General features: G+C 43.6%; 1 protein-coding gene across 3 annotated transcripts in view; it reads right to left on the bottom strand.

The window, feature by feature from the left end:
- LOC117874857 (SAM and SH3 domain-containing protein 1-like) overlaps positions 1–18,927 on the bottom strand; it is an 814,380-nt gene that overhangs the window by 84,382 nt on the left and 711,071 nt on the right. For all 3 annotated transcript variants that reach the window (XM_034765451.1, XM_034765454.1, XM_034765453.1), the window contains exons 3-4: positions 13,470–13,520; positions 13,296–13,345 (exon numbers count right to left, since the gene is read on the bottom strand). In XM_034765451.1, coding sequence (XP_034621342.1) covers positions 13,296–13,345; positions 13,470–13,520 — 101 coding nt within the window. The remainder of the gene's footprint in view (positions 1–13,295; positions 13,346–13,469; positions 13,521–18,927) is intronic.

An 18,927-nucleotide genomic window follows, 5' to 3' on the forward strand; every position in this document is an offset into this window, starting at 1 on the left:
TTCTATAGTGCCTTTCATTTTACGAGCACAAAATGCTTTATGACTATAGTAAAAGCTGTTTTATCTGGCATGTTGGGGGGATGGGGGTGCCAGTTAACTAAGAGGGAGGGAATTTGGGTGTGTGGGGGGGTGCGGAGCTGGGGCACAGGAGGGGATGCAGGCTCTGGGAGGGAGTCTGGAAGCGGGAGGGGGCTCTGGACAGGGGGTTGGGACACAGGAGGGGACTCGGGGTGCCGGAACCGGGGTGCGCTCACCTCAGGCGGCTTCACGCAAGTGGCAACCTGTCCTGGCTGCTCCTAGGTGGAGGAACGGCCATGGAGGCTCTGCACGCTGCTCCCGCCCCACCCCGAGCACTGGCTCTGCAGCTCCCATTGGCCGGGAATGACAGCCAATGGGAGCTGCAGGCAGGGCTGGCTTTAGGACTTATGAGGCCCAATTCAAATACCCAGCGGTCCGCTCCGGGTCTTCTACGGCACTGAAGGACCCCCCCACCATCGAAGTGCCGCCAAAGACCTGGAGCAGACCCCCCGCCGCCAGGTGAGTAAAAAAATTTTAAAATTTTAAAAGGCGCCTACAGCGCGGGGCCCTCTTAGGTGCAGGCACGGGGCCCTCTTAGCGCAGGGCCCGATTCCGGGGAATCGGTGGAATCAGCTGAAAGCCGGCCCTGGCTGCAGGGGCAGCGCCTGGGTGGAGGCAGCGCACAGAGCCGCCTGCCGCACCTCAGCCTAGGAGCAGCCAGGACAGGTCGCCGCTTGCGGGGAGCCATGCGGAGCCAGGTAGGGAGCCTGTCGGCCCTGCACCAACCGGACTATACACTGGCCTTTCTATGAAGATTAGAAATACTGGTTTAGAGAGCTTTCCAGTTGGTACAGAGCCGAATAACACAGCTTTTACTGTACTCATTAATTAAACCCTCATCGTACCATTGTGAGAGAGGGAACTGTCATTTCCCTAACTTTACAGACGGAAAAGCTAAGTGCCTTGCCTCAGATCAGACAGGATGTCTGCGGCAGAGCTGATTATCAGTCACTCTCCTGACTCCCATCATGTGCTTTACTATTAATTCCTCACTCAAAATCCAGCTAAAAGGACTTATTTTTAGCCCATATTATGTAAGAATATCAGCCAAAGTGATAAGTAACTCTCATTTGCTCCGTTTTTAAGTCCATGAATAATAGTTACTGAACTTTGCAAAGTTCTTTGAAATCTTCAGATGAAAATCTGTCTAGGAGTCTGAAGCAAAGCCCATTTAGATCAATGAAAATATTTCTGTTGGCTTCAATGGCCTTTGGATCACAAACTCAGTGCAGGCCATTATTAGTGTGATTATGTGTGCATAGTGCTCTATTACATTATACTATACAATAATGCCTCATAATACAATGCCTATGTTGTACCTATGCAAATAAAAACATGCATATTTCAATCTATGAAAAAAAACACAAAACCAATCCCCTCCACACCATTTTTACAAACCAAGTCTTGTATACAGTACATGGTATACTCTACTTACAGCATTCAGAGTGGTAGCCGTGTTAGTCTGTATCAGCAAAAACAACAAGGAGTCCTTGTGGCACCTTAGAGACTAACATTTATTTGGGCATAAGCTTTCATGGGTTTGCAACCCCCCATCTTTTCATGTACTATGCATATACATCTTCCTACTGAATTTTCCACTCCATGCATCTGATGAAGTCGGTTTTAGCCCACAAAAGCTTATGCCCAAATAAATGTGTTAGTCTCTAAGGTGCCACAAGTACTCCTCGTTGTTTCTACTTACAGTAGAGCCTCAGAATTACAAACACCTTGGGAATGGAGGTTGTTTGTAACTCTGAACAAAATGTTATGGTTGTTCTTTCAAAAGTTTACAACTGAACATTGATGTAATACAGCTTTGAAACTTCACTATGCAGAAGAAAAAATGCTGCTTTTACCCATCTTAATTTATATGAAACAAGCACAGACTGTTTCCTTACTTTGTCTTTTTCTTTAAACTCCTCCCCCCCTTTTTAAGCAGTTCACATTTAACATGGGACTGTACGGTATTTGCATGTGTGTGTGTGCGCATGCGTGTCGGCTGCTGCTTGATTGCGTCCTTTCCAAATGAGGTGTGTGGTTGACTGGCCAGTTCGTAACTCTAGTGTTTGCAATTCTGAGGTTCTTCTGTATTTCATTTTTGTCTGAATTCCCCATGCTCTTCTGCATTTTCTTGGGTTCCCAGCAGAGGGCACCACAGAGTTTTTGATCAATTCAGAAAACCTCCAAAGGGAAAACTTTTTTGTTTCATACCGATTCACAATGTAAACAATCCAAGCAATTACAGGCCAGCATTTTGTAAGCATGAAAATCATGCTCATCAATTTGAAAAGACATCATTAAAGGGAAAATGAGATAGCATGAAGTTTAGTTTTGATTCAGTAATTCATCCGAGCAAAGAGAAGCTGGCACAGCAGAGCTGTGAAATGCCATCTCCTTTCTACTTCAGTCTGATTAGAAATGTAATCCGGCACAAACGGCAAACCAGCTGATGCAATCACATTTCAGATTTGGACTGCACCAGGTGGAAGGGGACATTTGTTGATATCCTTGCTGATGAAGTTTACTTTTGGATGGGATAACTTCTAGGGTAGTGGGTCTCAAACTTTTTTACTGGTGACCCCTTTCACATACCAAGCCTCTAAGTGTGACCCCTCTTATAAATTAAAAACTTTTTATATGTTTAACACCATTATAAATGCTAGAGGCAAAAGCGGGATTTGGGGTGGAGGCTGACAGCTCATGACCCATGTAATAACCTTGTGACCCCCTGAGGGGTCCCGACCCCCAGTTTGAGAACCCCTGTTCTAGGGAGAAAATTAATAACCTAGGTGGTTCACAGCACTTGCAGTCAAATATCTGGTTTTCAGGAAAGAGCTTGAATAACAGGCACAGGAGGAAAGTTTTCAGTCCCTTTAGAATAGATTTTGAATGAAATACTAGCCTCACTGAAGTCAGTGACAAAACTCCCATTGACTTCAATTTCTAATGGATTTCTAATGTAATGATGGCAGTGGCATTTCCTAAACGGCATCACTCCCTCATTCCTCGATCCCAAACATAAAGCACACGGACCTTTCTATGAGCGCAACATCAGAACTTGGCTTTCAGCCTCTATGATGAAAGAACTAACCCTGTTACCTTTTTGCGCCTTTGCCTGGACTTCAGCATCCAGCAAATACTTTTTTAGTGAATTCACTGCTCATAGAAGGTGCCAAACTGACATCCCTGGAAAATGAAGTCCTATTTATTATCAGAACAGGAACACCGTAGGCCGAGCCATGAAAGCTTCTCCATGCTGCTCCACCATGGCAGCTCTGCATTGAGCCAGAGAGACCATTTCTTGTGGCAAGAGGGTTGTTCAGCCTCCAAATCCATATTACTCCTCTTCTTCACTGCCAAAGCTGCCAACCGGAATGCAAGTAGGTACCAGGTGTGGTGCTGGTGTTTTGGCATCTGTTCACTAGGGGGTGGCCCACCAACTCATTTCACATCAACTACCAGCAGCAGCAGCAATCTTTGGATGTTCCTGGGCTAGATATAGTGACGGAGGGGAGATGTCCACAGCAAGCAGGCCAACATCTAATTTGTAACTCTGACTTGGGGGAGGGGGGGAGGAAAGATACTGAGTATTGTCCTAGGACGCAAATTCCTGGCACAGACAAAGCAAAGAGATAAAGCTTGGGTAGAAGGGCAAACATGTCCAATCGTCATTTCATGCATTCTCTAATTCCGAAGTCTTCCATCTCTGGGCTGACCTTGAAAATACTAACAGCTTGTCTTACAAGATGGAAAAGTAGAGTGTTCAATAAGACAAGGCACTTGCCTGTAAGTTCTCCCAGACAACTTTGATTTTTATTTATTTTTTACCAAGGATATAAAAACATCAATCGTTTCACTTCTTACATGTATGGTGAAAGATTCCATAGGCCCTCAGAGTTGGTTTCTGTTTGATTTGCCAATTACACTTCCTTACTGCGTTAAATCTGCAGCTCTGTGAACGTGCGCTGAAAGTGATTTGTGTTCTTCCATTCATAGACTGATAACTTGTACTGAAAGTTAATGATGCAGTGACACTTGGCAGAAGTTTCAGCACTGCATGTCTGAAAGGCAGCCAAATGCCATTACTCTACTGGAGAGGCCTTCAGTTTTGTTGTGCTCTGATGTACAACTTCATTAGTAGGCTTCCATACGAAATGTATTCTGTCACAGCATATACCTGAGAAATCTATGGATCTAGCTTCAGACAAGGAGGATATATTGCCAAGTATATTCCACAAAGAGGAGAGACAAGGTGGGTGAGGTAATATCTTTTATTGGACCAGCTTCTGTTGGAGAGAGAAACAAGCTTTTGAGCTTACACAGAGCTCTTCTTATAGAAATATTTTCCAATCTTATGTAGGATAGAAGTTTAGAAACTTCCAGAACTTTATCTGTGAATCTCACAATTTCAAAACTATTCCTAGGCCTATTTTTAAGACCTTGTGGGCCTGAGATGTGGAAACAAGAAATAAAAAACTGCCTCAGAATAGGGTTAAAAATGAAGGCTATTCATTGGATCCAAAGAACATGTTTGCTACATACCTGTTTTGCAGAAACGATATACTCCAATGGAGCTGTGTCTTGGGTACATAGAGTTTTAGACACACCATGGCAACACCAGCTGTACCAAAGGTAACACCAGGACTTATCTTGTTATTAAACTGCAGCAGATGGTAATGCTATTTCTATACCTACCTGTTTGCACATTCCATACACTCCTTTTCAAGCCCTAGAGCAGTGGTGGGCAACCTGTGGCCCACGAGCCACTCGCAACCTGTCAGGGTAATCTGTTGGTGCGCCGCCAGACAGTTTGTTTACATTTGCATGGCCGTCTGCAGCTCCCAGTGGCTGTGGTTTGCCATTCCCGGCCAATGGGAGTTGCGGGAAGTGGCAGCCAGCATGTCCCTACGGTCTGCGCTGCTTCCCACAGCTCCCATTGGCTGGGAACGGCGAACCGTGGCCACTTGGAGCTGCATGCGAGTGGCTGATTTTACAAGACACAGTCCATACGTGCCCTGAGATGTGAAATAGCCCTGAGCTGGACTATTACAGAATTGGAAAGGGAAACAAATGACACCATGTGCTGCTTTTATGAATGTGCTGTTGGCTTTCAAAAGCCCATCATTCTCAAAACAAACCATAACAGAGGAGCAGAGAATGAAGTGATTCTGACTAGTTTTTATTTTACCTTAAACGTTATAAATGCAAGTATGCTTTAAAACATGGACACATCTTATTTATGGGACATAAAATCCACAGGTGTCCATTTTGCAGTCCAAAAAAATGAAACTAACACCATCATGATCTTCAATAAATTGATACTGGCCCTCTTAACTCTTATCAATAACTATTTACAACCCTTTTGGACTGGATGGTTCAGGATGATTTTGGATCTAAAAATATTATTGACATTTGGGTTGCTGAATAAACCAACACAAAAGCCTTTGCATGTTCCTTTGGAAGGCCATTTGGTTATCTGTATATATTATATAGGGCCCAGTCACATAATCAGTGTGAAAACCGACGTCTTTATAACTGTTACTGACTGAACACAAGATAATTTATCTAACGGGGCTGGCATACAAGAGGAAAATGGGCCTTTAGTTTCTTATCAAATTTGCATGGACCTGAAGGGAAAGCAAGGCTGCAAGGTTCTGACCTTCCTGGCATCAGTGTAAAGAGATGGAAGGCAAAGAGCTTCCATTCAATTATCTTCTCATTACGTTTCCATAGCAATGGCTCTTTAAGCAGGTCAAAACTTTCTCAGTGGAAACAAACACTGAGCTGTTATTTTTGTTGTTCCCCTCTCCCCCACAGCCAACATGGAACCAGCCATGTTGGTTCTACTAGTGCAGTATGAACACGGCCATCGGCAGGGGATGTGATGTTTAGCAAGTTGCAAGAGCATGCACAGAAGGATCCATGCAAAGACACAGATAATCATCAGTTCTAAAATACTTCCACAGCAGTGAGCTAGGCCCAGGCTAACAAATGTGATGTTTCTCTATATACAAAGCATGTTGGTCATTACATGCTGCATTGACCGGCTGTGAAAAACGTCCTTTTACAAAATTACCAGGATTGAAATCTTCCTCCAGCTGCTCAGAGACACACTGGTCGCACTTGTCACGTGTCACCGGCTGCGTTTGGCTGGCCTTTCACTCCTATTGTGAGTGTTATTGTGGGAGTTTCCTGCTCTGTTTCTCTTTGGGAGGCTATTTGCAGGCAGCACAAATAGTTTGGCTTCCACTGAATCTGGCCTCAAACAAGTTAATATGGGGTTCTACACACATTCACTGACTCCTTTTGATTCTTGCAAGCACTGCATATAAAGAAATTTTATCTTAAATACTCCAGAAATTTGGGAGATAAGCTTCTCTTTCTCTCATCTTTCCCTTGTAATTTCTAACCTACACAGTGGGAATTTATTCCATCCTTAATTACGTGCAGCTATGGTGTCCTGGGTTTGTTTGGGTTTTTTATTGTTGTTCTCCGTTTTATTGTTGTTCTCCCATCCCCATCAGCGTAGCTCTCCTGTTTCATCACAGATGAGTTCACAGTCATCTGCCACAGTTAATCTGGACACGGTAACAAGCTGCCAGAATTGAGTCTGACCAAATTTAAGCCAGCACAATGGGAATGTGACCTAGAGTGCTGATTTAATGACCCTTTTGCTTTTGGGGCTTGGCCTGGAGTCTGGATGCTACAGTGGAAGAGGATTAGGAGGCTTAGTGCTAAATATTACTGCCGAAGACCACTGGATTAGAGTACCACAGGGACCAGAGTTTGGGTCTTGTGTGTTATTTTGTATAAAGAAAGCATGTTTTAAAAGACTGCTATTTCCACTAGGAAATGCTATGGAACAAGACAGCACTGAACTCCAAGTGCTCTCCCAGCACTGCACTGATCTGGAGGTTTAATACCCAAGATGAATTTGAGTTTATACCACATAATGGCATCTGGGCTGAAAACTCTGCATACCCAGGGAAGCAAATCTTCAGCCTTTAAGAATGAATTAAACTAATAGTGTCCCCCAAAGGGAAGACATGGCCTGCAGATGGCTGCTTTTGTCATTGCTGCTCTGGTTTCTTTGATAACTTCACTGCATGCCTCAAGAATCAAGTAGCTTTCACAAAAAACAGTCCCAACATTCACAACACCATAAACCTCCTTCCACTGGCCAGAGAGCTGGCCACAGTGCATGGACTCCAAATGCGAGAAGGTCAGTTTAAGAGGGACGTACTAGACACACACAGCACAACCAAGTTTTACATTTGTGAACAGCTGAAGCACAGTTAAGGACACAGCTGCTGAATGCACAGGGACTCCTATAAGCTGGAATGCCAAGCCCCTCAGAAATGTTACATCATGCAGCATGCACATGATCCACGCATTCCTGAATCCTCTGCTGGACAGATCAACCTCTACCTGACTCCTGCACTGTGACGTAGGTCTAGAGCCTGAGGCTCAACTGGCAGAGAATATTTAAAATGCATTTTGCTGTAACCTGACAGATATGGGAACATGAATCACAACATTAACATGACATATCTTCATTTTCTTGGTTAGAAGTTGTGCTGTACTGATGAATAATATCGCTCAAGAAGCAGTGAGTGATTTGTTGCATGATAGGACACTTCAGGACATCCACTGCACGCAAAGATTTAGAACACGATGAGAATGTCAAAGAGGTGAGAGTTTCACTCAGAGTTATTGACCCCCATTTTTATCCATCGGTAGTTTTTTTTTTCTTCCCCACCCCTCTAACTGGAAGAATAAACTTACACACAGGGGACTGTGCCTTGTCCTGCCTGTATGTGGTGCTCTTGCCCTTGGCATCTAGCTCCTATCCTTTCCAGAAGGCTCTCGGATACACCACATTTAAAATACGTAACAAGGCCAGTGCAGTGAATAGTGACAGCAAACAGATCTATTCCCCAAGGGGGAAAACAAATAACTTCCCCCTACAACATCCCTGGATCTGCTAAAAACAGGATGAGAGACAGGATGCAGAAGCATGAGTTCAAGGGGAGTAGGGTTGACCTGGATTTCCTGTCAAACACACAGAGCTCATCAGTCCATCATGCAGAGACTTGACCGCTCAAATATGGGGACTGGGAGCTAATCAGAATGTTGGTTTCCATTGTTTAAAACACCATGTTTACAACGAGGCGAACAACCTCTCCTCTCCTCCCCTCCCTCCCCCATTCCCCTGGCTTGAGTAAACTTCCTTGGGGAGTTGTCATCTTAGAGAAATAATAGCATTATTAGTACATATGATGCACCCGTGGCTTGACACATTACTAGCACCAAGAAGCAACAATAGCCACCAAGAACGTGTTTTCTGGATATTTGGTCTTATATCGGTCATACTTTTAGTCAAAACCAAAATTCAGTTGTGTCTGAATGTGTCAGGATTGCTGTTCAAAATGAAAAATATCAGTGTTGTATACAGAGGCATGCCACTATGCTGGAGGCAAGCTCAGACTTTACAATATTACACCAACATTCAATCTGACAATAATGCTGCAATTTGAAGGATGTATGTGTGGAAATTAAACCTGACAGGAGAAAAATGCTACTATTAATGGAAGAAAAAGCACAAACATTTCATGAGTATCATTTTCCATTGAGTTATTTGCAGAGTATTACAACCCTACAAAAACTGCATAACTGATTCAATTTATAGAAGCAACTTATCTGAAAAACTCAACTGGTCATGAAGTTTAGAACTAGACTTGAACAAATGTGACTCTGCTTTCTATTTTTAATTGATCATATTTCAGGCAGTTTTTAAACATATTGGGTATTACCAGCTATACAGGCAACAAAACCCCACAAATCTCAGACACCTCTCTGCTTTGTTTGGTACCATAAGGATTTTTCTGATTATGCTTTCCCTGCAGTTTTCCTCCCCCTCGCCTCCTGGTTTCCTTGTTACAGCCAGTTTAATGGAATGAGCATTTTTAGTGCCATGGCAAACACATTTTACTACTCTCTCTCTCTCTATTGAGCTAGAACAGTATGGACAGCAGCAACAGAAGCTTGTACTTCCCCACCCCCTTTCTGGAGGGACCATCACTAGAGATGAGAAGTAATTCAGTCTCCAGGCCCACAGAGCCCTCTTGCCTCTCTACTGAAAAGGAAGTTTCTATTAGTTTCATGCCAATCATTAGGGTGGATTTTGTGACTGGCAGACCCTTGTCCAATAGAAGCTAGACTGAGATTACCAACTTATTTCTACACAGGAATGAAAACAAGATATTTTGAAAATTGTAACAAACATCACAAGAGAGACCCTTCCCCCCGCAATTGTCTGGTAGTTAGGTTACTGAATAAGGCAGAGCAGGGTTTTGAACTTGAGTCCCCCACATCCCACACAGGTGCCCTCACCACTAAGTGAGAGTCAGTTTCTCTTTTCTCCCTTCCCTCTCCTCTGTTGGAACTGTTCCACCCTATGTAAATAAAAATGTCTTGGGTCAGAGAGAGAGCTAGAGACTTGCTATATAGTTCAGTGGCTAGGGTAAACATTTGAAAGAAACAGATTCAAGTTTCTGTTCTGAATCAAGCCTGAACTAGGTCTCCCACATCCCAGGTGAGTGCCCTAAACACCAAGCTGTTGGGTCTCTGACCAGAAATTCCATCCTGGACCTGAGAAACCTTTAATTGAAATTGATACATTTCCACAAAAAAATTAAGTTTCAACAAATTGGCATTATCTGATGAAAAACATTCCACTGAAAAATTCCTGACTGGCTGCAGTTTGCATTGGTGTGTAGATGAGCCATCAGAAGTGGTACAGCAGGGTATGTCTACACTGCAATTAAAAACCTGTGGCTGTCCTGGGCCAGCTGACTTGGGCTTGTGGAGCTCGGGCTATGGAGCTGTTTAATTACGGTATTGATGTTTGGGCTTAGGTTGGAGCCTGGGCTCTAGGACCCTGCGAGAATCCCAGAACTTGGGCTGCAGGTCAAACCCAAACATCTACACCACAATTAAACAGCCTCTTAGCCCAAGTTTTGTGACCCCAAGTCAGCAGGCACAGGCCAGCCACAGGGGTCTAATTGCAGCATAGACATACCCTTACGAACTCCCTGCATTCGCCAGAGTACTGCATCCTAGCAGGCAGGACAAAAGAAAGCACATAACTCAGATACACGAGGCCTAAGTAGAAAATTATGAAGAAGAATCTAATTCAGTTTGTTGGCAGTAAGAAAAAAAAATCATTTGATGGACTAAACAGCTGGAAGAGCGTAATTTTCTTGCCAATGAATTCTGTAGTCTGCTTTCTACCTGCATGTAACAGTGCTGAACTGATGAGACAATGCCACTCAACTAGGAAAATGAAACTAGCATTGATCAATTAAGCTGTCACCCTAACAATGTAGGCTTAAATCACTTCTACCAGGACTATTTTCCACTAGTGTTTCTAGTCTGGCATCAAATGATTGTTACCCCTTTTACTCCTGGGGGAATTCTGTGCCACTGTGCATGCTCAGCATTCATGTCCCACGGAGAATTTTTTTTTCTCCGCAGAAGATACATTCTGCTGGAGAGGTGCTGCAGTTACACCTTTCGCCTACCAGGGGCTGCTGTGGTGCCAGAACAGAGATAAGCCCTATGTGCAGATGGGGAAGAGAAGAGGTTGTATTTCTCACGGCACCCTGCCCGTGTGGCCAGTTCAGGAGACATGGGATTTGGGGGGTGGCGGTGGACAGCATGGGGCACATTGGGCTGCTGGAGGATCACACACTAGGGTTCAGATGAGCTAGTGGGGGGACAGACTGGAGTGGGGCTAAATGGGAGTGTAGTGCAAGAACACCTGGGAACAGGGAGTTGCTGAGTGGGGGTGTAGGGCTACATTGTAACAGGGAGGTGCAGAACCACAAGGGAATGGGGAAGGAGAGTGCAGGGACACTTGGGGACAGGGGCACGTGCCAGACTGAATGAGAGAGGGTAGGAGTCAGCCAGGGTTTGCATGGGGGAGATTACCTAACTCTCTAACAATCCCCCCCCCACAAAAAAAAAACAACAAAAAAAAAACCCTGTTCCATACTTCTCCCATTCACACCCAACAACCCTCCAAGTTCACTCCCAGGCTCCTTCCCAGCAATTACTTGACTCTCCCTCAGCTCCTCCATTACCCCCGACTCCCCTAAGCCTTTGCACTGCTTCTGAGGGGTGCGGGAAATACGTTTCTGTACTGTAGTTTAAATGATTTATTACTCAAAGTTCTGTATTAATAATCCCAGTAAGGACTCTATTTGTTGAAAAACATTTCCTGAATTTTTTGGTCATCTGTTTTGTTACAGACATACTGGTTGACAGGTATTTTGAAATAAATTACCAAAATAATTGAAACTGTCATGATTATATTGTGTTATTTTGGCAAATAAACTATGCAGAATTTTAAAATATTGTGCACAGAATTTTTTATTTTTTTTGCACAGAATTCCCCTAGGAGTACTCTTTGCAATTTTCAGTCTCACATCAAACAGAAGGACCACATGCTTCAGGTTAAGTGTTTTATGACTGTGCAAATTCCCTGATGCAAAACTTCCTCTGTGACAATCTTACACACATTTGGATAGATTAAATCAGTTCTGTGCTTCAGTTCACACACACTCTCAACACGTGCGATTTCATTCATGCAATACTTTACTTTCCAAAGAATTCATCTGCATTTTCCATTTAAACTGAGAAGTGAAGTTATTATTTTTTCAGTTAAACAAAACAAGCACTTTTCAGAATAAAACCACTCCAAGTATATTTATGTATGTCTTGCTTTCTTTTTATTCAAGGTATCTGTAGTTTAGCAGCTACTGCAAGGGAGTACATCCCAGTGATTAGAACATTAGACATCAGAAGATCTGTGTTTTATTCTCAGTCCTGCTAGTGGCCTGCTGGGTGACCTTGGACAAGTCACTCCACCGCTCTGTGCCTCCATTTTCCCATCTATAAAATGGGAATAATACCACCTCCTCTGTAAAGTGTTTGAGATCTATGGCTGGACTAATTAATTAATTAATTGATTATTATTTATTATTATTATTATAGGAAATCTTAGCTTGTCCCCCACGCTGCACTTATTCAAAGTTTCATAAATGTGGCATTTTGGTTTAATTATAATAGAATAAAATGGAAGATAGGCAGGGAGATATCCTCATAGTGGATACCGAGGCTGTCTCTACACAAAGGAGATTTTTCAATAATTGATAGCACCAGTGTTTGCACGATTGGAAGCCCTACTGCACATGGGCCACTGGCTGCCACCACTTTAAATAATGTCTATTCTGAGCATGACTAATGGAAACAGCACTTAAAATGGTGACAACAGCTGGTATCCTATCTCAACAAGGGCTCCCAACACTGCTCATGCTGATGCAGCTGAACAAGTATGAGCAACGGTGGCAAATTTTTTAAAAATATCCTTAATGGAGACAAGGCCATAGTGTCCAATTCTGACTTACAAGGATCTCACTTGACATTCAAATATGGGGCTGAAGCGTCCTATTAAAGCACCATACATTGGAAACTGGGCTCCCTGTGCATTTTCTTAACTAGCCAAGTTGGTATCTCACTAAGAAGCTGGAAGTCCCTGGAAATACAGGGCTAGATGTTTTCACGCACTACTGCGCATTACCCTTAGTAGTTGGAATTCCAGTTCTTGGGATAAAAGCAGGGAGGCACAGAAAACAAACAGATACAGACACATTGCAGCAGGAAGGGTGGGGAGGGAAGAGACAGCAAACCAAAACCCATACAGCTCAAACAAAGAGGTTTTTATTAGGACTGCTAAAATTCAAGTTGCTTTTAAATGCCCAATTTGCTTGGCACCTTCTTCAAAAGCACAGTAGCAAAACCATGAACTCACAAGAGGAGGAAAGTGGTTTCAGTGTTTAACTCCTATTTCTTTTTTTGGAACTTTTACGTCTAGTCACACTCAAAAAGCTATTTTTAAAAAAAGGTAGATTTTAGTTTGCAGGGAAATCGATGACACTTCTCACAACTGTCAGCCAACTTTATTTCCATTGCATGCATGCGCACAGAGATACCAAGAGAAAAAAAAGAGAGAAAAAGAAGAGGTGTCCGTTTTGTTTTCAATGGGGCATTCATCTGGAATTATGTGAAATTAAGTCAGTTTAACATGAATTGGCTGGTTCATGTAAAAAAAATTTCACTTAACACCCCTCTGCTCCCCAACAGCCCAAACTTACTTTCTTTCAGTCTCTGGTGTTGACACAGTACTACTGAGGCCAAGTGATTCCTGTAAGGGAAGATACATTGCCATGAGTGCAGACAGAACAACAAGCTTTACCCAACTGGTGCAAAATATCAAATTAAAAAAAAAATCCAAAACAAAAATAGATGATTAAAGTCATTGTGCTTACTTCAATCTGGGACCGCAGCTGTAGCGATGTGGGGCTGGCATCGGGTTTCTCCTAAAACAGAACAGATGTCGGGTTAATGCAACACCCAAATGAGGCAGCATTCTCCAGAAAAACAAATATGGAGTTAGATGAGAAAAGAAAAAGGGGACATGAACAGAACATTGAAAAATCCCACAACCTTTCATATAGGAAGCATTAAGCTTTCCAGTGGAATCGCTCTCTGAAGAAGCACTGAAATGCTCAAGTAGAAGCCAATTACATACTTATTACAGATAAATGTAGCACAATGTAAGGCTTATACATAGATATGGGTTAAAATAATAATAAAGGAAACACAGGTGAGTAGTCTTCAAGGGATAATCAACATTTGCCACATACTCCTACATGTGGACTGCCAATCTCCTGAGCTTTCTTTCCTCTTTCAGAGCCACCTGACCCTTGTGATAATGTATGTTTACTTGCAGTATATCATTCAGCCACTAGATGTCTTCATATACAGATTTCCAGATAGAGTGTGATCCTTGGTAAACAAGGGAGACAAAGCTGGAACTCAAGCTGGATGGAAGTCTGTCTGTGTTGACAGAATGCTGTAGTTTTCTTTAATAAATGCCTCCTGTTTAACATAGCCTGTGCTGCAACTTATTGTGACATCCCCCACTTCTTCCAACCCTGAACTGCAACACACAGGATTAAGTATGGACTTTAAAGGGGTTATGTTCTCATCAGAACCCTAAAATGAAATTAATTTGCTGCAACTATTGAAGAAAATTATTTGTGGACACAATACTGATGTTGAGTTTCAAGATTTTTTTTTAACCAATTACAAATGGATATATATGATCAGTGGATCAGGCCCATATTGTCCAATTTAAGATTTTATATCAATAATTTCAAGTGTACCTGTTGTACACTTTAAGTGTAACAGGGGGCTTAATCCTGCTCCCATTGAAATCAAGGGTAAAACTCCAGGTGGGATTGGGAAAAAGTTTGCAGTCATATGTCACTGGAGGTAAATCTAACTGTTGGCGCCTCATTCATCTGAATGCAAAACAGTGGGGGAAAGCACTTTGCATGGCATGACTATGAATCTTGGACCAATTCCGGTCCTATTGAAGCCAGTGAGAGTTCTGCCATTGATTTCAAATAGTTGTTACTGTACTCCAGGAAATCACTAAGGTCTAACAAGCAAATTACATGACATACACTCAAATCAAAGAGTGAAAAGACCTAGCATGTCAACTTGTTCATTCCTGAATATAGCAGGGTTATCTTTTTATGGCATATTATCCAATGCAATAGTTAATCTAGTTTTAACTCTCTTTTCTATCTCGAAATTAACTAGTTTCTATGTCCTTAGCCTAAAGATAAAGAAGGGAAATGTATCTACAGAAGAGAGTAATAAGAAAATAAGATTCAATTAAAAAAAAAAAAAAAGGTATTAGTGTAAATTGACCTGAAATACTTTAGGGTTAATGCTTCCAGAAAATCCACAAAATCCAGAACAAAACTCAATGCCACTCTAATAGAACTCATTCAAATGGAGACCAGCGTCTACTATTGGAGACTGTAGTATAACAGGATAGTCCCCAACCATATCATGGCACAATGAGATAACAGTATTATGTTAGACGATAGTCATGATCTACACAGGGTGTAACACGATATAGTAACTTTGTTATAACATGGTTTGGTCTGTTCTATGCTGGTTGCCTTGGCTTTGTTATTTTAATATTGTAGACAGGGTGTAAGTGTCAGCATATAAAGGGGGCCAGACTCCAATGGAAAAGTCCTTCCATCTACTTTAATAGTTGTTGGGGGCTCAGGATACTCTGCAAAGGTAACAGGTCAAGAAGCCAAAACCAATTATTGAGAATCAAAAGGTACTGGGAAAAAAAAATCATTTCCCCGCAGGGCTGCCCTGGGAGGGAGAGGGAGGGCAAGAGGGTCAATTCGCCCCAGGCCCCGCAATCCCTGGCCCGGTGGTGGTCCGGGTCTTCGGTGGCATTTCGGTGGCGGGTACTTCAGTGCTGCCGAAGACGCAGAGTGACTGAAGGCCCCCCCCCAATGCTGAAATGCCGCAGAAGACCTGGACCACTGCTGGGTGAGTGCAAGCGCCGCAGCTCCCCTGCTTTGCCCCAGGTCCCCTGAATCCTCTGGGCGGCCCTGTTTCCCCATACCACTACCTAGTGACTCTGATTTTCTCATTAAAGTAGCGGTATGGTAGTCCCCATTCCCCCATTACTTCTATCAAAAGAGAAATCAAACAAGTTTTCCAGCCAGCAAGGCAGCAGGAACATTACTGCAAGTCTTTCTCCTTCACTCTCCCACTGGCCTGAAGGCCAAAAAGGAAGGAAGGAAGGACGGACGGACGGACGCAAGCAGCAGTAAACCTACTCGCAACACAGCTCATTCAAGCCAGTTTTTCCTCCTCCACCCACTGTCACAAAGACAACACAGAACATTTGACCAGTATGGACATCTTAAAGCTGCATACAGCCAGTCAAAGGAATCTACTATGTGCCTGAAGTGCATTTGTACCCCTGCCTCTCAGCAATAAATATTTGGTTTTTCATTTATTACGTGTATGAAGAAGCAGCTGCTGCAAATCCTTTTTAACAGATTTTTTTTAGAGTATAATTTAGAAGGCCACATCCCTTTTTTCTGCCACTCAAAGGGATCCTTTTACTTGCCCAAGTTCACTGTAAATTGTAAATGGAGGGTGGAAAGGTTTTTTTGTATTTTTTTAAATCTCCTGGAGAAATAACCAGCTGCATCCTGCGTTTCAAAATCTTGACTCTCTTCTCCCTCTCTTCTCTCATTTATGCCATTAGCCTCCTCTGCCACCTTGGTCTCTAAAGCTGCACTAAAAGACAAATAACTTAAGAAATTTCTCTATCATCATTATTCAAGAGTCTTCAGTCCTAATTAGAATGAAATGGTATTTTTTCTGTGCAGACAAACAAACAATGATGTTGGGAAGAAGAAGGGTTTAAAAGTTAAACCAGCCATTAACAGTTTTATTTATTTAGGCTCTGGTCTGGCTACTGGAGAGTAGGCCCTGTGCTTATATGAATCCAATTGAAGGTCAGAGTCTTATTTTGCAAAGTGGGGTGAATTCTGGAAGGCTGGTTTTAGTTTAAAAAAACAAACTGATGACATTTTGCAAAATATTTTACAATATTAGTTTATTAAAAGTTAATTCTCTGTAGCTCTCAAACTTGAAACAAACCATTAAACATTCTACAAAGCTTTGTATATGATGTTCTAAAAGGTTCTGAATTATGGGCTTTACACAGATTCATGGGGTGAGATCCACACCAGGTTAAAGTGCTAGAGTAGTGTAGTAAAGAGGTCCTAAAAATCCCAGTTCCAATTGGGGGTGGATTTTCACAGTGTAGGCACTGCAAAAGGTATTCATAAAGCTGCCTTCCAAAGACCTCTTCACTAGTTCTGGCACAGGAGACATGCTGGGGTGTGGAGGGTATTGGGGGCAGACTTGGATCACTCTATGGAGATTTCAGGCAGTGCATCCCTGAGAAACTGCTGCTCCAGTCCCAGAGCAGCCCAGGATCAGGAGGGGACAAAAATGGCTTAACACAAGGGGAGCAGGGGCTTTGTGAATTTGGCTGTAGAACAGGGGTGGGCAAACTTTTTGGCCCGAGGGCCACATCGGGGTTGCACAACTGTATGGAGGTCTGGGCAGGGAAGGCTGTGCCTCCCCAAACAGTCTGGCTCCCACCCCCTATCCACCCCCTCCCACTGCCTCCCTCAGAACCTCCAAGCCATCCAACCCCCCTGCTCCTTGTCCCCTGACCACCCCCTCCCGAGACCCCTGCCCCCTATCCAACCCCCCTGCTCCCTGTCCCGACTGCCCGACTCCTATCCACACCCCCACCCCCGACAACCCCCCTGGGACTCCTACCCCTTATACAACTGCTCTCTGCTCCTCGTCCCCTGATCAACCCCTCCCGGGACCCCCCTGCCCCTAACTGCCCCCCAGGATCCCACCCCCTTATCCAACCTCCCTGGCTCCCTGTCCCCTGACCGTCCTCCCAACTCCATCCACATCCCTGCCCCCTGACAGGCCCCCCGAGACTCCCACTCCTAACCCTCCCTGTTCCGCATCCCCTGACCACCCCCCAGAACCTCCGCCCCATCCAACTGCCCCCTCCTCCCTGTCTGTCCCCTAGGGACCACCCCCTTACCAGCAGCAGGAGCTCGCAGCCGTGACACCTGGCCAGAGCCAGCTGCACTCCCCACGCTGCCCAGCAGGAGCGGCGAGCCACAGGGCGGCCCATGCGGCGGCGTGGCTGTGGGGAAGTGGGGGAGGGAGAGTGGGCCGTAGTTTGCCCACATCTGCTGTAGAACATACATAGAATTTACGGTCAAAAAGGGACCATTTATGATAATCTAGTCCGACCTCTGCATAACACAGACTACAGAATTTCACCCAGTAATTCCTGCATCAAGATCATTACTTATGGTTGAACTAGATCATCTCTTTTAGAAAGAATTCATTGTCCCACCTGAAAGGCCTCTTCCACAGCACTGAAGTCAGGGGATACTTTGCTATTGACTTCAACAGCCGCAGGATCAGGCCCAAAAAGCATTGGTGAAAGTGAGTGTCAGTATGGACAGACGCTATCCAGGCAGCCCACAAAAAGTTCTGTCAGCATGCCTCAGGCATGTCCTGCATTACCTACTTTTTCACAATCTGTTTATTGACAAACAATGCATTACCCGGCAGGAAGTAACCAATATTGAATTATGAAAAGCATCTTGCAGAGTAGGAATTGACACAACACAGAATCAGTGTGTACCAATAAGTTCATGAGTTTACATGAGTTCTACTATAACAGAGACGATGATTTGTAAACATAACAAGTGAGACTTGTGGCTCACGCTTCAAGGTTTCAGCTGTTCTCCCTGGCTCAGGAAAGAGTCTTTCCTCACTGTTAAGTGGCCAGGTGCTCTAGGTGTTTTCACATCTTTCTCATTAACCACAATGCCACTGATGGACACACAACATCAGACCTGATGGTCCATCAATCCTGTTACAGCAAATCCTGTGTCTCTAGTTCAAGTCCTACAAACATGATGCCTCTGATGCATATCTGTTACTTATTACTCAAAGACACATTTGGTAAGTGGTTTATTAGCTGGATAACCCAATTAACAACCACCAGATTTCTAAGCAACATGACTTTTCTCTTAAGGTGTCATCCATCTGAGAATCTCGAAGAGCTTTACAACCATTAATCAACTAAGTCTCAAAAACACATGTGAGGTAGGAAAGTATCTGCATTCTATAGATGTGAAACTGAGGCACAGAGAGGGCTAGGCCAAAGGTGGAGTTTTCAAAGGCACTCAGTATTGGCCTAACTACTCCCACTGAAGTTGTAGTAAAACTCTTGACTTCAAGTTAAGTAGACAGAGTTAGCATTTTTGGGAACCCAAC

The sequence above is a fragment of the Trachemys scripta genome, chromosome 3 (assembly GCF_013100865.1).
Source record: "Trachemys scripta elegans isolate TJP31775 chromosome 3, CAS_Tse_1.0, whole genome shotgun sequence".
NCBI lineage: Eukaryota > Metazoa > Chordata > Testudines > Emydidae > Trachemys > Trachemys scripta.